Source organism: Balaenoptera ricei, chromosome 10 (genome assembly GCF_028023285.1).
Source record: "Balaenoptera ricei isolate mBalRic1 chromosome 10, mBalRic1.hap2, whole genome shotgun sequence".
NCBI lineage: Eukaryota > Metazoa > Chordata > Mammalia > Artiodactyla > Balaenopteridae > Balaenoptera > Balaenoptera ricei.
In genome coordinates, this window is record NC_082648.1 from 18,538,782 (window position 1) to 18,563,264 (window position 24,483).

General features: G+C 34.9%; 1 protein-coding gene across 17 annotated transcripts in view; it reads right to left on the reverse strand.

Annotated features, from left to right (window-relative positions):
• Positions 1 to 418: 418 nt before the first annotated feature.
• C2CD5 (C2 calcium dependent domain containing 5) overlaps positions 419 to 24,483 on the reverse strand; it is an 82,551-nt gene continuing 58,486 nt past the window's right edge. For 8 of the 17 annotated variants that reach the window (XM_059935440.1, XM_059935438.1, XM_059935436.1 and 5 more), the window contains 13 exons: positions 23,623 to 23,787; positions 21,909 to 22,049; positions 19,931 to 19,994; positions 19,099 to 19,160; positions 18,790 to 18,888; positions 18,228 to 18,317; positions 17,347 to 17,434; positions 16,283 to 16,369; positions 7,795 to 7,845; positions 6,797 to 6,898; positions 5,275 to 5,465; positions 2,444 to 2,590; positions 419 to 1,749 (listed from right to left, as the gene is read on the reverse strand). In XM_059935440.1, the coding sequence (XP_059791423.1) occupies positions 1,618 to 1,749; positions 2,444 to 2,590; positions 5,275 to 5,465; positions 6,797 to 6,898; positions 7,795 to 7,845; positions 16,283 to 16,369; positions 17,347 to 17,434; positions 18,228 to 18,317; positions 18,790 to 18,888; positions 19,099 to 19,160; positions 19,931 to 19,994; positions 21,909 to 22,049; positions 23,623 to 23,787 (1,419 nt within the window). In that variant the 3' untranslated portion in view covers positions 419 to 1,617. Of the gene's footprint in view, positions 1,750 to 2,443; positions 2,591 to 5,274; positions 5,466 to 6,796; positions 6,899 to 7,794; positions 7,846 to 16,282; positions 16,370 to 17,346; positions 17,435 to 18,227; positions 18,318 to 18,789; positions 18,889 to 19,098; positions 19,161 to 19,930; positions 19,995 to 21,908; positions 22,050 to 23,622; positions 23,788 to 24,483 lie in introns of those variants that run through there. The other 9 variants (XM_059935445.1, XM_059935433.1, XM_059935442.1 and 6 more) reach the window with 4 other exon arrangements.

Below are 24,483 nucleotides of genomic sequence, written 5' to 3' on the forward strand. Positions count from 1 at the left end.
TTACATTATTAATCCCCTGCCAAGAAAGGACTCAGAAACATACTCAGGAATCCCAAAATAGCTGCCGCATGGATGGATGGATGGATGGATAAATAAAACTATGAACAAGTCAGTCAATTCCAGGGACCTGCCTATTTTTCCAGACTGAGCTTAAGTATCATTTCCTTGGGGAAGCTACCTTCATCCCAAGCTACACACATTTTCTCACTTAATAGTGTAGGTTTCCTACCAAAGGCAATGAGAGTAGCACAATTACATATGTATTTTTTCCCCCAAATTAAGAACAGGGCCTTGCATATAGCAGACGCACAACAGATGATTGTTGACTAAAGAAATGAATGGAGATGATCAGATGGAAAGTGATTTCTGACCACTGACAGTGCTACATCAAAGAGGCAAAAAAAGAGATTTAGGAATATTCCAGTTTATAAACTTTTTATTTAAAAAATAAAATTATAAACAAAGTACAGAAAAATATTGACACCTGTGATAACAAGGAAATGACTCCTAATCTTTAGGGCAGTTGTTATCCTGGAAGAGCAAAATCATGAGTTCTATAAAGAAATTTTGTTGTGCAAAGGAGGAATGTACTTTTAAAGGTTCATTTGTAATAGGTATTTGGCATTGACAAAAAAGTATTTCTATCTATATATTCAACATTCTGCAGCATATTTACATTCAAGTTGCATTTCCAAACTCTATGCCAAATACAGTCTAACTCACCATCAAAAATCCCTAAGATATTACTAAAATTCTGTTTATTTGGTGGGAGTACAGTATGACTTTATTAGAAAATAATTTTATGTTCCTTCTAGATCAATTATATTTTAACTACTTCAACAAAATTCACTGGCCTTTTCTTCCCAGCTGAAGCCAAGCCTCTTCCAGACAAATTAAACACAAATTGAAACTTGGCTAGAAACGAAGTTATATAGTAGTTTTTTTCCTCCTTCCTTATTTAAACTTCCAATGGAAGGACACTGGCTCTGATAAATTACTTTTCTTTTCCAGTAGTTAGGACATATTATGGATACAAGTTGCAGAATTTTAACTTCTTTTTCAAAGACGGCTGAAGCAATTTTCCCTTTCAGTTGTTACCAAATTCCTCATCAAAATAACATATTCAGAAACCCGCATAGCTTTCTGAAAACTTTTCTCCATTTACCCCATACATTCCTCGAATCAGATTACTTACTCATTAACAATTTGTTCATTTCTTGCTTAGTTTTTCTAAATTACACTAGGATAGCTATCCTAATTTCCTGATAATCTTACCATTTCATTTTCTAAATTATGATTTTATTAAAATCAACATAAATTATACATAGCTTCCATCTTTATTACAGTTCTCAGAGAAATTTATCTGAACTTCCTGGGTGGGAAGGTAGGGTCAAAGCTCCACGGGGCCTGTCTGTCTAGGCTGGCCGAAATAAAATGTCAAGATTTGAAAATTCTCAGGCCTCCAAGTGATCCCAGACGAATCAAACATACTCAGAATGTATCAATTGTTCCTCAGTTCTCTCAAGTTCATTTTTTATGTCTAGTAAGATAAATGAATGACAAAACAAAGGAGACCCATGAATGTCATTTAGTGGAGCTCATTCTTTCTAACTGACTTCAGGTTGTAACTTCTCCTCCAGTACATGAGGGCTGGCAGTTGGCAGCAGGTTGCTGAGTTGACACCACTTCTAATTCAGATTCACGAACAAAAACCACTGCATCACCACTTACGTTTATAAGACACTGTGCCTATAAGAACAACAGGACATGTTCAGTCACAGACTCAACAACACGCTCATACTCTTCTGCTACCCTGGGGGCAGTGCCGTAGAGCTGAAAAAGCGTACAACCCAAGAGAAAAATGAGCAAAGGATAAGAAGGCAATTCACAGGAAACAAAGAAACTCATTAATCTAGTTATTCAAGTTTTTAAAGGGATCTTTAACAACTGTGAGTTATTAACAAACTGATAAAAGAAATTTATTCTAAGATTTAACCTAAGCAACATTCCCTTGTCCCCATTAACAGAATTATATTACTTATCAGAAATAAACAAACAGTGTGGCCCCATCATGATGTACTCTTCACCAGCAGGGCAGTTAGAACTAGACAGCATCACATTCCAAACCAGAGGGCGTCTTTAACTGTCCTCCGTTAGCCATCATTGGATCCCAAAGACCCACCAAGAAGGTGGTGGAAACAGTAATTTAGGAGCAAAACTTCCAGAGGTATTTAAGAATAATAACTAATCACTGGGGATGTGAAAACAGCATCTGACCTATGCAGGACCATGGTTACCAACATATTCATTAAAACATGTTTTAAGCCTCTAGAATCAAAGAGCTTTGAAGAGCAATTCTCTTTTTCAGGGGAGGGTGGGAGGTGAAAAGGCCATGGATACATTCACAGGTTCCCGCCATCAGAGGTTTTTAACCCCATCTCACCTGGTTCTTATTTGGATTCTCCATGAAGACACACTGCTTCATTATGTAGGAGACAACAGCATTCCCTCCCAGTGCAGCCACGTGAGCTCTCACCATCGCAAACACTTCAGCAATAAAAGCATGGAGAAAACCACTGACACCTCCTTCCTAAATGATGACGCGCAAAAAACCAAACTGGATACATGTGTAAACTAATGTACATCAAACATCAAAGAATACATATTAAAGCATCTTAAGTGATCTTAATATAACGGACAATCATTTTAATTCCCTCCATAATGGGATTTGTTGCATGAACGAACAAACCTTTACTGAGCACATGTCTATGACAGGGATTACTATCTTCATTTTACAGATGATGAAACTGAAGCTCAGAGAATCTGTGACGTGCCCATGACGAGCCAGGACCACAGAGCTGGCGGACAGATGGCAGAGCAAGAGTTCTAACTGTCCCTCCATCTTCAGCACCTCCCTCTATCAAGTCGTTCCCAACATCACTCAAATAAATTGATGGTAAATATAAACAATGAGACTTCCCTGCTATCCGCATCTCCTATTCTGAAAATGAACCAGGCTCCAGTCGCACTTGTCTTCTTCACTTTCTCAAAGGTTTGACATCTTTTCCTGCCTCGGGGTCATTGCACATAAAGGTTCCACACCGAATTTTCCACCAGGGTAATTTTTACTCAATTCTTCAGGTCCTGGTTTACATGTGACTTCCTCAGAGAAACCTTCCTTATCAGATCTAAATTAAGTTCTCCCATTATATTCTCTGACAGGCCCTGTTGTATTTCTTTATATGACTTACTATTACTAGGAGTTACCTATTAATCACATGATTATTTATTTACTGTCCACCATGCCTGAGTTCCACTAGACTAAATCCCATCAGGTCAGGAACTGACTCTGCTGTGCTCACAACTACATACGTTAACACCTACTTCAACAGATGCACGTACTAAGTGGTCCGTACATATTAGTTAGCGAATGAAATCCAATAGTGTGGGGAACTTTTTCAGTGTTCAAAAACAAACAAAACAGACACCAAAGGCTAAATGAGAGCTTAAAATGCTTTTCAACCTAAGTTTTCCACAAATTTTACTGGATGTTATTTATAGTCTAGGAAGAAATTTCCAACTTTAAACTGGAGGTTAAGGGCAAAATTTAATACACTGTTAGAAGAACCATTAGTCCAGGTCTTATCTTTCTGAAAAGCCATAGGATCCTACATAAAGTTTTGTACAGGTATCTCTCTTTGTAATTAAGGAATTAAGTGAGTTGTGTCAGCCTGCCTCTGACTCAATCATCACCTGGGACAGTTTTTTCTTTTACTTTTATCAGTTTTCCTCCTCCATCTCAAATCAAGAAATTCTGATAGCAGAGTAACAGAGACTACAGAGGGGTAATTTTTAAAAGATTATATAATTGTAAGCAAATAATTCATCAAGCAATGAATAAATTTGGGATATTATACCATACAGTTAATACTACAAATCTCTGTTGAAAGGAAATCTACTGTGAAGTAACATTTTGGGGTATGGTTGCTTAAGCAGTAGAGAAGGCACTTAGGAAATAACATTTTATGGATTCAATAGTACAATATCCATGTGCTAGTAAAAGCAGCTGGAAAAGGTCAATTCACCAATCTATGCCAGCTTCTCACACTCAAATTTCTTTGTCAAACTTAATGGACTTAAAAGTGTCACCTATTTTAATTCTACACTAAAAGGTTTTTGAGAGTATCTTAAGATAGTTTCTTTCCCATCTCAACACAATTAGAATATGATTTTAAAAAGTAATTTATCTTAAAGGAAACATCTATCTAAGTAGTTAATCTGTCAGCAGTCACTCCCTCATTTACACAAAAACAATTTATGTTTACTCTGCACCAGGCACTGTGCTAGGTGCAGGAGGGTGAGCATGATATCAAAAATTAATAAGCAGCTGTTATTTCCAAGAAAGTATAGAAACACTGCTAGTGAAGCAATGGGGAAAAAGCATAGTTAAGTCATGTTTATAATGAACACACTTTTTAAAAATACAAACTACCGCTGAAGTAAATTTTGAAGAGTTTATTGGGTTTCACACCTAAATAATTAAAAAATGTCCCCATTCACAATAATTTGCTTAGCAGTCCTGCTCCACAACATAAGACAAATAGAAATATAATCTTTTCTTGAGTTTAAATTCCTCTGTAATGCAAAATATAATAGGCTGACTCTGATTCTTAACTTTGACTACATCAAGTAGAAGATTAGAACTGTTGTTACTTAAAAAACAAATTAAAGTTTAATGATACCCAGCCAGTGTGAGGTAAGAACTTGAACAAACATTTTTACACACTGACGGCGAGAGGAGAGGTAAACAAGCAGCCTCAGTCTTGTTCAGAGGAAGAAAACAATAGAGCTAAATGACATAAACAATCCCTAAGACATCTCTCCATGATACAATCCCTTACTATTTCTAAATGTAAACCCTTAAAAATTGCTATTTAAATATATCTCAGGCAAATATCTACTGAGAAGACTAAGCTGTTCTTTCAGGGCTGTTTTAAACCTCTAATCAAACATGGATACGTTTATTTGTTTTAGTTACCACATGATAAGGACCTGGAGTTTCTAATAACAAATGGGATTAAACCCAAAACAACTCTTTCGATGATACTAGCTGCTAGAGACAATCCAGACAGGTTATGAAAAAAAGGGTGTGGGTGTGTGTGTGTGTTACTTCTGGCAAATAAACAACCAATTTGAAACTTGTCTGGTTTTGATACTAATATCTTCAACCACAGAAAATGCACAAAAACAATGAAATAACAACTATAAAATTACCTCACGAAGAGAAGTGGTTTCCCGAATAAAAAACATGTTAATTATCCCAAGATATTTTGTTATTTTTGCTCCAGGAATGAAGGAAAGAGGTGTCATCTTAACCACCCCAACTGTAGAATTTGCACAAGGTGGAGAAGAGCGATTCCGGAAATTTCCTTCACCCACTGGACTTGCTTTTTCGACTGTCACAGCTAAAATTGGAGAAAGAAGAGAAAGCATCAAGATCATATGCTGGTGACTCAATTATTCCCTAAGGTTTCCAAATAAGTGGTGACAACATTCAGCTGTCTGTGAGGCTAAGCCATGTCATGAAAGAAATTATCATGCACTGCATGCAATTAAAAATAGAGAGAGAAAGAAAAACATAAGAGGAAATGCTGGAATGGAATCTTTTGGAAGGAAAATGGCATTCCTGCAAAAGAAAATGTTGATGAGGTGGAGCTACACACACAATGATCGTTATAAAAGTGAAGAAAAAGCGGTAGAGCATTAAAAATTATCTGCTGTAGGAACAAATTATTACAAGGAGAGTGTGAAAGTTGTTACATTTCCCAGTGCACTTTTTTCCATCTTTTTTTTCAGACGACTTCATCATTGTCAACTTGTAGATAAACCATATCTTAACTAGTTGTAGTAGGTTTCTTTTCCAAACCTTCTCGATCAAACTCGTAATTTAAAAAATTCAACAAATGACCTTGGCTGTCTAAAAGTTGTTTGTTCATAAAATAACAAATAATAGCTACCACTTATCAAATAACTACTATAAACCAGACATATATACATATATATACACACACACACATATATGTATATATATAATCCTTACAACAACCCAGCAACGTAGGTGTTATTATCTCCATTTTACACATGAGGAAACTGAGGCTCACAAAACTTAAATCACTTGCCCAAGGTCACACAGCTATTAAAATGGCACTACTAGGATTCAAAACCAGATCTGGCTGGTTCCATATGTTGTGATCTTCTCTCTAAAACACAGTTCCTTCCCTTTAATGTAAAATCTTTCACTCAAATACCTCAAAGTCTACCAAAACACATGGAGTATAGATAAAGAACATGTAAGTACTGATCCTGAGTCTAGCAGTGAGATAAGAGTTGACCACTTTCTCTCTGGAAATACCTCATTCTTTTATCACTCTGGATATCGCTCTTAGTAAACTGACAAATACCGTACACTACCTAGTACCTTGGGTCCTGGAAGAGTGTCTCTTCAATAAGAGAGCTCATCATTTCCTTAGGCTAGATGATATAATTTCTATTTATATACTTTCAAGAATACCTTCATGAAAATAAAATACTAAAAACACAACCCTACAGTTAAAGTTAAAAAAATCTAAAGGCCCTTCAATAGCTTTTGCTAAATGACCTTTAGAGTCTGCAGCTTTCACACTCCAATACATGATTGATTGGCAATGTTATTACTGAGTAGTCAGGTCTAGCCTTCACCACTGGGAAATCAAGGATATGCTTCTCAGATTGTAACATGGTAGAAACATCCGCCTACTTGTCTTAATTGATCCACGCCTTATGGTCTGAGCTTTCAGTTTAATGAGCTCTATCCAGCTGCTGCATCTGTCTGCAAAGGAACTGTAATCAACTGACGTTGCTGAAAACACAGACAGAAAACAAAAGAAAAAACAAAGAAAAAATATGGATGACGTCTCTTACTCGTCATAACACTCCTTCCGATGACGTAATTTAACTGTAACCTAGGGGAAAAAGTGGTCCTTTTCAAGTCAGGTAAGAGAGATAGTAAAGAGTCAAGCTTTAGACACTGATTTGTCCAAAACCAAGTTCTCGGCTGGCTGAGCATCTTTGGTGATGTCACAGCCATGTGGTCTCTTAGGGGGAATGGAAGCGGGTCTAACAGAGAGATCAGGGAAAGGACCATACGCTGTGTTTTAACTAACTTCATTTCCCATTCTTTTTACTTCACACTGTTTTAGCTGTTTATATTCAGGGCTTTAATTTACAATCAGAACTTTGTGAATAATTCCTTGCCCTATTTTTACCCTGAAATCAAAAATAAAAATAATGAGAATCAAATGAAGAATACATGAAAAAAAATCACTAGTTAACTTATCTTTTATTAAAATATCTTCTTTCTACCAATAGTAACAGGAAAGCCAAAGGGTCATTTTTGTCAATATTCTATTTCCACATCTGATTTTGGCAACAAAGCTTCTGATAACATGGGGTGAGGGGCAAGTGTGAGCCTAACAAGTTCTCATTTTAAAAAGAATAACTTTTACTACTGCTGAGCTAAAAGACAATGTTAAAAAGCTAAAGCCTTATTTTTAGAAAGTGGAACACTATTAAAATGCTAAAAATGTAAATATTCGTTTAATTACTATTTTGTAAGACACATTCTAACTACAATAAAGCCACATTTTGGTGTCTATTCCATCGTCCAGTGCATTTCTCTGATGTCTGTACGCTTATGAATCACCACACTAGAATTTCACACCTTTGGAGACTATTTGCTTAATTAGACAAACTCACCTCTCTGTGCAGCTGGTATACCTGAGTTAGAACTTGCACTCTCCAGGTGTTCTAATAAGACAATATGAACAACATTAGCTTGGGTGCTAAATATAAGCCAGTATCTCTTCTTTGCTCTTGGTTAATACTCTCTAAAAGCCAGACGAATAGGAGGAAATCTTTATGGCTTCATTATAAAAGTAAACCAAATAGAAGTATTTAGGTTTAAAACGCAGTTTCTATTGATATATGAAAACTAGCTCCATTAATAAATACCATGCCAAGAAAGATTACTTGTTACTATAACACAAAAAAAGTTTCAGAAACTCTACACACAAAATACCAACATAGTAACAAATGTTAGTGGGATGGAAGCAGGACGTGAGAAAACTGAACAGAGAAAAGGGTCAACCTACTGGGAAGAAAAACTGAAATGAAAAACAGAAGGGAAATGTTTGTGGCGGAAGAGCCAGTAAGATTAAAAATTACAGACAAGGCAATGACCTATGTCTCATCGATAAACACAAACCTCAGCCTGACCCGCCCCCTTCATTCCAGGTCTTCGCTTTCAACAGCTCCTTCTGGAGCTATCCAGACTTTGTGGAACTAAAAGGTGACCGCTCTCCACAGAAATAACTAGGAATCCCAAACTAGAACCCCCTTTACAGTAAGCTCATAAAAGCAGGATCCTGCATTCTCCCTGATAGTTTATATTTTCACTATAGATATTTAAGTCATTGTACAAATTTAAACAGTACTATAAAAAAAAGAAAACTTCATAATCTATTTCTAATGTTCAGGCTCTATCCACACTAGCATTATTTGAATTTTTGTTTCAGAGAATTTCAGAACTGAGAATATAGTGTGGCCAAGATAGAAATAACACATAAAAACACTAAGAATAATTTGGGTCAGCCAGTCTTTTTTTAAATTATAAACTAAGTAAATATATGTATTTTTGTCTCTGCTTAATGTGTTGATCTTTTGGTAATATTCTTAAATTAGCAAAAGTTATACTTTTCAAAAATTGGATTTGTATAGAATGTTTCTGCTAACTGGGTGCAATGGAAGTATCTCCCGCACCCACCCCACCCCCCAATTTTTAAGGCAATGACCACAAGCTAATACTGGAGAGAGTACAGTGGCTGACAATCCTCTCACAATACAGAACTGTCCAGTAAAAGGGATCACTAGGGGAGGTCCACAAAATGACTATGAGGAGATCACGCTGGACGTGCCCTGACCATCAGGCCCTCAGGCTGTAGTGCTAGAGGGAGCATCCTCCTGATTCAGGATCCTGAGGGGCAATGGAAGCCCAGGAAGCGATGGGGCCTACAGGAGGAAGACCAGAACAGAACTGACATTCAGAGGCTTACCAGATCTCTAGGGACAGCTCAGCCTGGAAACAGACCCAGTGCAGAAGCTGGGACACTAAATAGCCCACCCCAGGCTCATACATCCCAGGAGGGTCCCAGAGCTCTCGTATGCCCTGTGCAGTATAGCCTCGGTAAGTATAGACACAGAAAATATAGTCGGCATTAGGTATTCTGTGAAAGTTTTTAAAATGTGGGGATGGGAAGGAGGGGGAGGAAACTAAAAGAAAAAGTGAAAATTACTAAAATTGTCCCCTATACCTTGATATTATCTTGGTAATACGGAATTCTCTAGTAGCAACTGTATATAATTTAATGACAAGTACCCATGAAAAGAGCTTAAACATGTAGAAGGTATCTGTTCTCATCTCTAAATATGTCAGGTGGAAAAAAACAAAGGTATACAATGATCAGTAGAATATTTGTTTTTAAAAAAGGATAGGGTATCTTTGCAAAGACAGACAATAAGCTGTTAAGAGTATCCGCCTCTTGGGAAGGAAAACGAAGGGAGAAGGAAGCTTTATTTTGGACAATGTGATTTTTTTTGTAGTATTTGAATTTTTCACCATGTACACTTAGTAAGTACACTTACTACTTTTCCAAAAAAAATTTTACGAAAGGTAGAGGAGAAACAAGTGAGGGAAAATATTTATTCCCTGCCCTCAAATATGAATGTGTTTGAATTAAAATTTGAAAAGAACAAAACTTTTAAATTAGAGACGTGGAGGGAAAGGCTGAGCGACGAGATTTCTGACCTCACTGAAGGAGAGCAGGTTCATCTCCTAACATGCTTAACAGGATGCTCATTTTTTCTCTCAGAGAAAAGGCCCAAGAGGAGCTGGTCCTGGCAGCAACTGGACATCAGCACCTCGGACTGGTTTGAACACCTCAAATATCTAATGACCTCAGACTCTCACTCTGATCCTTCTGATTACAGTCTGGCTTCCCAGGTAATAACAGCCTTTTCCAAAGAGAAGGTACTGCAGATATTAGCTGTCTGGCTCACTGACAAAGCAGTAATTCTGCTTAAGAATAAATAAATCCATATGCAATCTCTAAACCAATACTTAAAAAAAGACAACATATTTCATACTCAGGGGTAGAAATCTTATTAAAAGTCCTTTGGGCTTTGTTGAGGAGCTGGCACTCAGTTCTGGCTATTTGCACATCTCTGTGGAAGAGTTTGACACAAATACTTCGTATGCGAGGTCCACACTGTAGCTGCAAAGATAGTCTACATCAAGCCACCCAGCAGCCCACTTCTCTTACCATTTCCTTTCCCATTGAATACAATTTTGCTTTTTTAAAAAGTCACCAGTTACTGATAATCCCACTATCCCTCAAAAAACAACCCTAGAAAGTTACTGAGGCAAACAGAACATGCAGATTGACTATTCTTACTACACTTGAGCAATTTTTAACAGGCCTTAGCGGAGTGGGGAGGGGGATTAACCTAGATTAAAGCAGTTTATTAGTGGAAATGAGCATATAGATGAAAAACAGGAAAAACATGTGGCAAGAATTCCTCCTCCCTCAATTATACACCTGCCCGTGCTTCTGAAGTTTGAGATGCTTCCATTCTCCTAAATAACCAATGACAAAGGTATGGGTTAGCTATGATAAAGCTTTACAATGACTACTCTTCTAACAACTTACTTTCTACCATTAAAATTTACAGATCACCTTTGCTTTGAATAACTAAAAAGTATTTGAGATAATCTTTTCCAGTCACCCTAAGCAAATTACAAAATTTGAAAAAACTCCTGCAAATTCTGAAAGGATTCTCTGGCAGATTAAAATATATGCCATCTGGAGTCTTTAAACTGTATGCTTTATTTTCCTGTTTAACCATTCTTAGTTTTAAATTATTATGATCAAAATTTGGTTTTATGTCCCTTTAAGCATTTCCATCAATCTATAATGCATTCATCAGCTATGTCTTATAACTATAAAATCTGGCTTAATGACTGAGTTAAACAAATGATGTACATAAACATTCAGTATAAATCTGGTCCATAATGGTCTTTAAATATTGGTGGATTGATAATGAAATTGCCATATTATAGTTAAAAATTACTAAGGCATAGAGAAAGACACAAATTGCTTCGATCTGGATATTCCACTAGTAAAAAAAAAAAAAAATTCAACTACAAAGGTACACAGGTAATACATACAGTAGATGACAAAAGACAATTAGCTGCCCTATTTGAGTCATTAAAGCTTCCAACCTCGGGTGTACAACATCCTAACTCACTTGCTTTTCTTCTTCAATCCCCATCATTCACTCTTCCTCTCACTCCCATCCTTCGTATCCTTTTTTCCAAACAATCCTTGTTTTGGGTCAGTAACCCAATTCAATTTTCTTTGCTTTTCACTCCCTCTTCCTCTGACTCTGGATTTCACTGCCCTCGAGCTCTTGGAGAAGCTAAGATTCCTTATCTCTACTTCTCCATCAACTCTTTCTTTCCTTCCCACTTCTTGGATGAGGTTTTCACATTTTCCACTCTTTAGTTTCTGTTTTCCTCTCATTCTCCTTCCCCTCAGCATTTTTCTCCTTTCAAGACCCCTCACTCATTGCTGTGGCCACGGATAACATGAAGAACTTTAGCACTTTTTATAGTTGCTACCATTTGGTCACAGTGACAAAATATATCTTAAAAAAATAAGAGAGAAAACAGACATGCAATGAATTCTTAACACATAAAGACATTTTTAGTTAGTATAAAGAATTATATATACTTGTAAGAATTCAGAACCATTAGTTGGCAGGAAAAAGGAAAAGCTAACTTTTGTAGTTCTTATAGATTTATATTTCTAATACAAGTTTAAAATAATGTGAGGCAAGTCATTTAAGTTTTAAAAATTAAACTATCTTTTAAAATCAAATTTGGTTTAACAAAAAGTAATTCTGATAGCCTACCATAAAAATAAAGAAAAAAGCTTCAAATGTGTATACTTAATTATGGAGTATAATATATTGAGGGTGTAAGCAAACTTGTTTTCTTTTTTACTGAAATCCAGAATTTGACCTATATTTGCCTTATTCATCAGCAACTGCTCAGTGAAAAGAGAACTTCTCCCAGGCTATAGCTAATGCCACTGAACATGAGGATACCACGCCAGCATAAAGCAAAATGAACACAGAAACAGGGTGGTATAAAAAGCTTTTCCTCTATACAGTTTCATCCAATAGTATATAAACACTAAAACTGACTTAATTAAACCCTTTTATAGCCTTAAACTCTCAGAATTTTAATGAAAGCAATTATCCTATTATAGATTAGATTTATAAAGTATTTGAGATCTATTTATAGTGGTATATAATTCAAACACATTTGTCTAATATAAGTTCTTAAGTCCCACAATATGGTATCAAATATCTCGAGATTCAGGTCTTTAGACATGTATCTAAAGTAACATGCCAACCTTTTATAAAAATTACATGCATAAAATTTTTAAGATTAATTACAGTTCATGAGAAATATCTTATTGATTTTTAAAAAAATTTTACCCAGATTACATTCACTCAGATTCCCTATTTTTACTATATTTGCTCCATCTTTTTTCATTTTCATTTCATAAACATATATATCATTTCTAAGGCCTCTTAAAAAACCATTTCAGAGTGAAATGACAGATATTCAGAAAGCTGACATGTAGATATTAATGATGAGGAAAAAACATTATGAAAGTGGTATAAAACATTTGCTATAGTCATCTTTTTTCTTAACACAGTTTCATACTAAAAAAAAAGTAATTTATGGTGATGCCACATCATCTCTGTTCCTCATAGTAGTCATCAAAGAATTCTGATGACCTTCACATGATAATGTCCTTTAAGAAATTACTTAGGTTCAGCACGTTTTAATATTTCAAATCAGAAAAATCACGATAACCATCAAGGTAACACCAAATCAACCACAAATTTGAGACATACATCAAACTATTCGATTACCTTGAGAAACAAAATATATAACTAATATAACAAAAGATGGAAGGAAAAAAATTAAGCATGGATGGACAATTCAGGCCCAAGCTTACTCTACACTGTCAATTAGGAAACATGTTATTGAAGCATCTTTTCTTCACATAATATTCACTCATTTTCAATAACACAAAAAGATAAGGAAAGGTTTATCTACAAGTGAAAAGATGGAAGTATTAATAAACATACTGTGCATAGCTCTTGAGACTACTCTGTCAACATAAAAGGAAATAAAAAATTTTAATAAATTATCCCATTTGTGATAAGAACATGAAAAATAAATTAGTATTCAAAATTTTCAGAATTAAAAAAGATAAATCTCGATCAGCTTAGCTAACTGACCTAACAAAACTATAAAAACTATATATTTATTTACTTATCAGTATTAGTAGTTAACTTTTAAACCTCTTGTAGTTGCAGATAAGAAAGTAGAGAAGTTCTCTGAGTATTTATTCCTCACCCTCACCTTTCTCTCTCCCACCTATTTCCTCTAAACTGCTAAGCTTAACTTTTCCCAGATATTTCTATTCTCTATTCAAAGCCTTCCTTCATGTTGCAATGTTCAATTACTACATTCATGATATAACACTCTATTATTACACTTTTCAGACCTTTTCAAAACCCATTCTATCCTCAAATTTTCCAAAATACTTTGAGATGACTTTTTCTAATATATACATCATAGCCCATGTTCTCCTGGAAAGACATGAGGAAGCAAAGACAACACATAAGCATGCAACGTAAACCACAATTTACACGACTTAAAAAAAAATAAACAGATAAACTTTTTAGTGTTCATTGATGATTTTAAAATGTAACATTCAAGGAAAGGCACATAGGTTTATAGTTAAGCACTTAGTATTAAAGTTTTATATATATTAGTATTAGATGTGATATTGATCATTATGAAGCTGACAATGGTGACGATGACAATGATGATGATGATTAAGGGTGGCATGATCTGATGCAGTGATTTTCAAACTTTTTGAAACCCTTTCTTCCAACAAAATCATATATAGAAAGCTGATACATAAAGCGTAGTGCATTGAAGCTGCTCTAGTTCAGAGGTAGGGGGTCTAGAGACCTATCTTCTCAGCCCCCACACCTTGCCTCCTGGAAGGTCATGAGGCACCTCTGAAGAAACTCTATGGTTTGGAGGAACAGAGTTTAAAAATCATTGGTTTAACTGATTTGAAGTTATTTGGAAAATTAACAGAAGCTCAGTATGACCTCAGGCATAATTTAGCTTTTATGTTTTTAATAATAGGGACATGTTAATAATTGAAGAACCATAAACTATAGAAACTCAAGAAATCAGAGAATTTTAAAGGCTAGAGAGAATCTTAATCCTTTCACATTTTACAAATGAGGAACTAAGACTTAAGTGGCTTAATTAGAGGTTACCTGGCCCAAGTTCTCACACTTTATCAGTAGCAGAACTGAGAAGAAAAGCCAGGTCTCTTGGTTTATTATTCCACCTATGGCCCCTCTCTATGCTCCTTAAAATAAATTGCAAATATTTTAGGGACTGTTCAGATATGACTTATTCTACTCAAATTCTTCTTTCCTAGTTTTTTAAGTTCAGAGTACCATTTGTGCAAAATATACTAATGACTTCAAAAAGCACCAGTTCTCATTACCTTTGAAAATATTTTCAAAGCTATTGCAGAAACTGTAAGTTATCAATATAGATATGGCCAATTTACAGAGTTTAAATCTAATCTTCTGCAGAATTCAGTAGCTATTAACAACATGTAAAGTTGAGCTAACAGGGACCCCAAATCCACAAATAAATATCTGTATAGGTTAGCAATTCATCAAACTTTTTCGCTGTTGCTGATTGGGTTTTTGATTTTGGATTCCCCCTCACCACCACTGCTGGGTAAGGATAAATGAAGTGATACCTAAAAGTGGTTTGGAACTAACCCTGTGTTAAATATAAGTTTCTGTAGATAGTAGGTGTTTAAAAAAAAATCCTATCTAGTCAGTTCAAGGAAGATTCTAGACTGTTCTGCTTTTTGTTCTGAAAGCTATGTTTAAGTTATAAATCTGAACTCAGATTATCTTTGGATCTGATTTTTCCTCTCTATTCTTTCAAGAAATTCTCTATGGAGTTCTAAATTAGAATTTTAATTTAGACAAAAAGGAAAAAGAACCACAGTTACCATGTTAGAAAGTTCAGAATCTGAAAGTAGCTTCTTTTCAGCTTCAAAATATGAGACAAGATCTATTTATCTACACAGGCCTTGCACTGATTTAGTAAAGACCCTATTGATATACAGGCAATGTGAATATAAAACTATGCTGTATTATAACTAATATGGTATCAGATAAAGTAACTGACAAGTAGAAACCATAAAATAATGTCACTTGTATTATAAAACGGAAAAATTAGAAAAGCCAATTTGGTTTTAAATAACAAATGCATCATTTCTCAGAAAAAAAAATTTAGGAAAAAACACAAACTACATTTACTGTGTATGTAATGCTACAAGATAAGGTACAGTAATTCTGAAATTTTTATAATAAAAATTACACTGAAATCAGAAGAGAAATGGAAAAAACCACCTCCCACTTTTCTCCAAAGATGGTACAGATCTAAGTAGATCTACTGCTACTGAATTAGGGGACAATCATTTTGCATTTGAAAAAATGTTCCTCAAATATAACCAAGACACCCAAAAGACAGAAAGCTCATCCCTTTCTCACTTGTACTAACCTCCACCCAAAACCTCTCCACATAGCTTCTGAAGAAAATAAGTATTGTTTGTCTATGAAAATCTAAAAATTTTTGCAGAAGGTTACTGTTGCTAGAAAAAAATTTACCAGATAGAATATAAATATCAAAATATACCATATGTGAGTATTTTGGGAAATCCAAATCTCTGAAAATAAAACTTTAATACATTTGAGTTACAAGAATGGAATATCATACAAAAAATTACCTTAATAAGTTATGATGAGTTTACTTGAGAAATTAAAATAAAAGGAACATTACTCTCTCCCCTTTATGAACATGAAGAAACATACAATGAGGAAATGAAGAATAAATCTCCATCTCAAAATTAAGTTAAGATTACCTACAGTGAAGAAGCAAGTGAAAGGATCTAGAAACTAGTATTTGTGCTTGCATTTCCCTTACTTAACCAACCTTTAGCCGGTGGAAAAGGATGAGAAGGAAGTGAATCTGAACAGAGTTCGAGGGGAAACTGCAGAAGTTCTTCATTATCTGTAGAGGCTTGAGAGGCAGGAAAAGCACAAGTTAATTAGTAATGATCTCTTACTAATTTTTAAAAAATTACTCTGGGATAACATATAAATTTCCCCCCAACTCAATTAATTCTGGTTGTTTTGTCCTTGCTTTCTCCCATGGGGGTCCTTCACCTGCAGACATTGAGAGTGGTTGCTATCTTCTCTGGTGGGGCTGTTGTGAGATTTAGAAAGGATAATGTATATAAATCTCTTAGCACAGTGCCTGGCAAAGAATAAGCACTCACTAATGATTATTATTATCCTACTTTTTGTACTATACTAGTTCTATGACACTTAAACCAGTTTTTATCTATCTTTTTTGATAAATATCTGGACATATAATCATTTAATACATCTATCTGACATTAATTCAATGCTATAGATGTCGGATATATTCAACTTAAAAAATTTTAGATTAATCATGAATATTTATTTAGCCAGTAAGTCATTAAACTTTAGAAAGTATACTATTTCCCTTGTCTTTTTTTTCAGAACACACAAATGGTTTCTAAGATTTTGCATTTCTTTGGAATATATTAAGCATGGTACTTCCTAAATTTTACTGGATAAAGAACAACTCTGAGAATCTGCTGAACACTATGGGACCTTTCCTGAGAAAAACCCATGGTGCTTGCTACATCAGTTGGTTCTCAGATGCCTTGAGGACCTCCCCAGAGTTCCTAGGATAGGAGCCTCTAAATTACTGCAGAACTAATGTTATACGCTAACTCTAAAAAACAGCAGCATTTTCTATGTAAATAGCAGCCAACCACGTATTCATGTGTGAAAAATATCATCAGCCATATGCTTATCCACACAGTTATCTTGATAAAGAAAACAGAAAAAGTGACAGTATCTTGTCAAGAAACACGTCATTTATTTATTCTACCTATCCTCTATATTTTATCACTGAACTATAACACAGACAAACATGAACTATGCTCCCATCTACCATAGGTTTACCTCTTTGCAATGACTTCTCAGCATGTGTTTTTGTGGTCTGTAAAGCCTGATTTTTGTCAAAAGTTATTGCAACTGCTGTGACTGTAACCTAGAATCACAGAAACAATATGATTAGCAAAATAATCATTCCCCAAATAAGCTTCTTATAAATCTTTTTCAGTACCACGGAACAACTTATACAAACTGGCTAATTTGCCTTTCCTGGTTAAGATTTTCAATCAGAACTGCACATAAACTCAGACATTCAGACTACAACTAAGCCCAACATGTACACCTAAACGTAGGTATTCCAGAAAGAGCTCAAAAACCCTCTCTAAAAGATGGGGTGTGGAGAAGTCGCACAGAAGCACACCTTCTAGTGTACATACACTGGATCACACATATAAGTCCACCTTCAGATAACTAGAGTTCACAAAAGTGAAACAGACAGACAAGGTCTGACTCATAGTAGTACATTTAAAAATATTTTGAAGTAGGGCTTCCCTGGTGGCGCAGCGGTTGAGAATCTGCCTGCCAATGCAGGGAACACGGGTTCGAGCCCTGGTCTGGGAAGATCCCACATGCCGCGGAGCAACTGGGCCCATGAGCCACAACTACTGAGCCTGCGCGTCTGGAGCCTGTGCTCCGCAACAAGAGAGGCCGCGATGGTGAGAGGCCCGCGCACCGCGATGAAGAGTGGCCCCCGCTTGCCACAACTGGAGAAAGCCCTCGCACAGAAACAAAGACCCAACAAGCCAAAACTAAATAAGTAAATTAATTAATTAAAAAAAAAAATGTTTTGAAGTAAAGCAGCTTATACTTCTTTAATTATGGCAAACGTATAATATTAAAACAGACCAAAGTTATAAGTCTTCTTTAATAACAGACTGAACCTTAGTTACCTGAATTAATTCATCTTCAGGGAGAGATACTGTAAAATTTACATGGCAAAGGCAGCAGGGGATCATAGACCGTAGTTTAAAATACAGGCTCTACACAAAAGAAAATATTAGTAATATCATTTCTTTTAATTTAAAAATTTATAAAAACTGATCTTTTAATGTACATTATACTATGGCAAATAAAGTTGAGAAGATTAAAACACTTCTGTTTCGTCTATTCTTTCATTAAGAATACATTTTTGATATCTAAGCAGACAATAAGATTTAATCATATTTCTAAGTCATTAAAAAAAAGGGTTTTTTTAAATTTACAAATATAGATTTTTATGAAGTTTAACGCTATGAAATAACTTAAAATATATTCCTTTTATAGTGTGGCATATTAAGATGGAGAGGACATCTTTAGCATTTTACTTGATGGCAGGTTAAGACTGATAAGTAAATAAAAATAATTCGACCTACAACTGTGTAAAGTATTCCAGACAATATAAATACTTTTCTTCTTTTATTTCATGATACTAAGGAGTTTTAGCTAAAGTATAGTTAGTCAAAAGGTTCCTACCTTGAGCAAGTTTTCACAGAGATCATTAAAATTCTTATTGAGGGCTTGATTAGTTAGATTAAGGCTGCTTAATCGGATTACTCTTACTGATGTGAACATCTAAATATGGGGAGATATAATGGCATGTCATTTCATTATTCTGAACTAAATACTGTAACAGAACATAAACAATCATAACTACTGTGGTATTTTTTTAAAAGATAAGATTTTAATTGCAGTAAAGAGGCTGAAAAGAAAACATATATTAAGAAAAAACTTGCTAAAATCACATATGCTATATTTGCTTAAAATTAAGAATAAAAGGTTTACCTGTATTTCAGATGTCCAATTATTTATACCAGGCATAATTTCTGTATTACAACTATAAAAGCCTGTCAAAATAAATTATAGGTAAAACATATGATAACATTTCATTTATTTTTGTGTTAAAGAATAACATTTTTCAGGCTTCCCTGATGACGCAGTGGTTAAGAGTCTGCCTGCCAATGCAGGGGACACGGGTTCGAGCCCTGGTCTGGGAAGATCCCACATGCTGTGGAGCAACTAAGACCGTGCACCACAACTACTGAGCCTGCACTTTAGAGCCCGCGAGCAACAACTACTGAGTCCACGTGCCACAACTACTGAAGCCCACGCGCCTAGAGCCCGAGCTCTGCAACAAGAGAAGCCACCGCAATGAGAAGCCCACGCATTGCAACAAAGAGTAGCCCCTGCTCGCTGCAACTAGAGAAAGCCACATGCAGCAACGAAGACCCAATGCAGCCAAAAATGAATAATAAATAAATAAATTTAAAAAAAAAAAAAAGAATAACATTTTTCAATTATTACATGAAGTTCTAACTGTAAGATCCATTCATTCTTTTTTTCTAAAACTCTATACCTCTGGGAAACTTTAGACCATGTTAATAAATTATCATGGTTTTTTTGTAATGCATAAACATAAAAGGATTAAAAATCAGTTCACCTAAGTTCTAATGTAAATATTTTTAAACGATGTGTTTTCAATCTTGGAGCAGCAAAGAACATGACAGAAGGTAACAGTGATAAAGCCGTTAAAATAAAGTTAGTGCTATAATAATTATGAACCGAAATATTGATATGCAAAACTAGTCTCATCTCCAGGTAATTTTTCTCTGTTCACCTGAAGGAGGCGGAACATCAGTGAGTAGAGAATGTACGTCTTCCATAGCATCTGTGTCATCGATCTGAAAATGAAAAGATTGAACCTATCACATAAGTAGTAAATATATAATTGTTTCAAATTTTTAAAAATTGTTTTTATTATTTATTAAATAGAAAACATAAGAGTCAAGGAGAAGTAGGGCCATTTTTCCCTAAGTTAAAATATAAAACTTGAAAAAATTTTTCTACTATCTATAAATTTTTCCACAGTAATTACAAATACTTCTAAAAGAAATATTTTACATTATAAAGTATATTGAGTTTAAAAAAAACGAGCCTTTTCTCAAGTCTTTATGAGGGCATGTTTCAAAAGATTTACAAAGATAACAAGCAATCATTATCTCTATTTATTTACATTAATAAAGTGCAATTAAAAAAAATCTTCTGACTAAATACAGAACTGCTTTAAAATAAAATTACATAGGGATAAATTTAAAGCCATGTCTTAAAAGAATAAGCACAAATTCCATTTTTCCTACATCACAATATTCTGTTGTGAATTATAAGTAATGAACATATCCAACTGGACATATATTGACATTCATCTGTACATTGGGGATCTAAGTCCTGACTTACACCCGAGATGTCAAGAACCACTTTCACTTCCACTTTGCTTTAGCCACTCACTGTCATGGTCATAACTCGACTGTGGTATTCCCCAAAACATTCTACACTCAGATCTCCAGCATTCTCCAACTATAACCCCCATCTCTCTTACTGAATCTACACCTTGCCCTCTTCTGCCCATACTCCAAGCACTTCTGTTCTCTACTTAGCCAGGATCCCTGCATCAGAAAATATGAAAAATGCTCTGGATCAAAGTGAAAATAACCCTCATCTGGAGGGTTTGTTAAACAGATTCCTGGGCCCCACCTTGAAATTTTCATTTACTAGGTCTGAAGTAGGGGCCCCAGAGTTTGCATTTCTTACAAGCTCCCAGGTGTTGCTGATGCCACCATCACAGGGCACTTTGAGTACAACTGCTCTAAACTGTACCCTGGAACTTTTTACTCCTTAACCTTTTACCAACCTCCACTTTTTTTCTCCATTCTCAGAGTGTAGAGATTATGAGAAAGAGGCACAAATTCATATAGTTTGAGTTTTCTACAAGGTAACACTCTCACCTCAGTTAAGCCTTGAGCATCTCCCACAGCTGACATCCTGATCACATTCAAGGGCACTATTCTAGACTCTTCAAACCTCCAATCCCATCCCAATACAACTCTACTGTCACCTTCCTGCTTTACTGAGATCCAGGCATCTGATTTTTTCTCTCAACTGGCACCTTACCAGAAAACATTTCTAAGTATCCTCATTTATTTTCCTTTCCTTCAATATCAAAGGAAGATCGTCTATCCTTTCAAAGCTAACCATTCTACAGGGGAGTGCATGGGAAGAAGATCTGTGAGGGCACAGGCTCCATAAACCTTTCATGTCACATTTATTCTCCAAGAAAGTTAGTTCATTCTGGATGCGTTTTTACAATGAAAGTTCAATTACACCCTCTGAATTCAGTAAAAAAAACACTACACTCAGAATTCACAGTGCTTATATTATTGTGTTACATGTAAAAATGTTATAATTATAGTAACATGTTATGACATATAAAGCAGGTAATAATTAGAGTAAGTGAAAGAGAGAACCTTCTTATTGAAATTAATCCAAGTTTACAAAAAAAGCTCCAAAAGTTTAATATTTTAATTATATTTCAACCCAAACACTAATTTTTCCAAAACTAATTTTCCAAAACTTTTTTAACTTTTATTTAAACAAAAGATATATTACCAAGTTTGTTGTAATTTCTATAATAAAATATTCTTTTGATATTTTTAACAGTTGTAATGATACAAAAATATCACATCAATTTAGGACCTGACTGTAAAAATATATATCTTATCTTCCAAAATCTTTAAGAAATTAGTCCAATGCAATAATACCTCCAAAACAAATGCATCTTTTTTCCCATGTGAAAGGTCCAATTCTGTAACTTCATCAGAGCTTTCTGATTGAGATCTCAAAAGTCTTGAGCGTTGTCTAGGTTCTGGAATGGGTGATCCTATAATCTCTTCAGATATCTCCTAAAAGAAATATAATTGCTTTATATCATATGACTGTCTTTTTCTGTTTTGGGGTTTTTGTGTAAACTGCAGTCGTTTTTTTTTTTTATTGAGGTACAACTGACATGTATGTAACATATTAGTTTCAGGTGTTCAACATAATGATTTGATATTTGTATGCTTCAGTCTGGTTTTACATTTTTATATTAACAGAAAACTACCGGGGGGAAGGGGAGTATGTAAAATGTATTCATAGTCCATATTTAATTACAACCTTTATGACTAATTAACCTTTTATAGAGTACATAGCTATTTCCTTTAATTGATAATAGCAACCTTCATACACTAATCCAGAAACTGTCACAGACACAGCAAGGCAACACTGACATCTAGTGTACAAAGAGGACACTACAATTAGTAGGGAATTGGCGATCCCTCCAGCTCAGAAGGTATTTTCTACTCAGCATTTAAAAGTCCTAATAACCTATAAAGAATTAAAGATTTATGTACCCAAATAAGATTCTAATCTTTTATATCTTATGCAGTGGTAACTTTTCAAAGCCTCACATAGTAAAATGAGGAATATGATATATGTATCTATGTATGTGTATATTTATATAATACACATATTATACATGTATTTGCTATGCAACTTATTTAGTTAAATAAACTTTGATAGTTACAATAATGATCTTTTTGAGGTCAGTATAGGCTACAATCTTATATGGGTTAGTAAGCTTTTACCCATTTTTTAGCCAAAGATCACAGCTAATCAGAGGTTCTAAATATCTGCTGGCCACAAGGAATATCAAGAGAATGTGGGTATGTAAGCACAAATGTAAAAGGCACAGCCTGTTGTTGGTGTAACAGAACTATCTTTTAAAAAAAAAAAAGGATTATTTTAAAAAAAGGTTTTTCAAAAATGTTTTCAATGTTCATTGCTAGGGCATACCTTGCATAAAACTGCAACCACAGTTTCGTAACACAGCTACCTCTGCAGCACCTTCGCATCCATTTATCTTACTTACACTCCCCATTAACCTGCCCTAGATAAATCTGACAGGGTACCTATTACAGTGACTACAAAATGAGAAAGAGAAGACTCTGTATTCTTGAACATTTCTACCACAGATAAGCAATCTTTCTTCTTACTAAAAAAGAACATTTTAAGCCATTTCTTTAGTCATTCAACAAGTATTTATCAGGTGGTTACTACCAGGAGGAACTGGTCTAGCCATTAGGAATACAGCCCTGATGGAGCTTCATTCTATCGGGCGTATCAAGTAATAGACAAAAATCAAAAACATATTTCACACACAAAGACACACAGAGATAAGAGAAACAGAAAACAATAAAACACAGAAGGAGGATAGGAAGTACCAAAAATTGACAGGAGAGTTAATTTTTTAAATAGGGTGGTCAAAGTCAGCCTCCCTAAAAAATAAGACATTTGAGCATGGATGTAAAGGGAGGTGAAAGAATGAGCAATGAGGAGAGCAAATCTAGACAGTGGCGGAAAAATCTTTAAGAGAACCTAAAAATATACTAAAATCTAAATAGCAACTTATATATTCACAGTGGAGATTTCACTTACCGGAGGATTGATTTCATATAATTCTTTATTCTTAGCAATCGTGTCATTTATCTTCTTCTGCATATGAGATATATGCTGCTCGTACGAGCCATCATTAGGAGTCTTCCCAGCAATCTGAATACCACCAGGCGTTGGTAAAGCTGCTAAATACACACCTGTGGCTGACTGGTAAAAATAATGGGGAAATAATCAGAAAAAAATATCTAAAGAATAATGGTCCTTAAGTTTTCATATTCAGGAATGTGGTCCTTGCCCTGGAGGAAAAAGATAATTAGCACCAGTGCTTGCATAGGACATATGTGGAAGGGCACAAAAAATCAGAACTGGTAACAGGGGTTGGTTACTTCCAGCAAGAACTGTGGGTAGGTCGGGGACAGCAGTGAAAGGATGATTTACTTTTCACTGCATACCCAACTGGACTTTAAAGTTTTTTGTTATGATTGTAAAAAACTGCACTGAAAAAAACAGCTTATAAAAATATGATTGAAAGTTGTTAAAAAGTAAATTTTTCATGAATGAGTAGTTTACATTTAAAGTGGCAAAAGTAAAAGGGAAACATGCAAAGCAAGTAAAGAAACTGAGTTCAGAAAGGATAGGAAACTTAAGATCACACTGTCAATAAATGTGGGGAAGAGACTTGAATCTGTTTCCGACTCTGAGTACCAAGAACTTTCCACTATACCATTCTGCCTCCATAATCACCAAGAGAGAAAACTTGATACAGACTTATTTTAAATATTTAATTAAATAACTACTAAATTGTGACTTTGTAACAGTACTACATGCCATTAGTACTGAAAAACTATTAGGGGAAATACAAAACAAGATAAAACACACACACACACACCTATGTGCATTTAT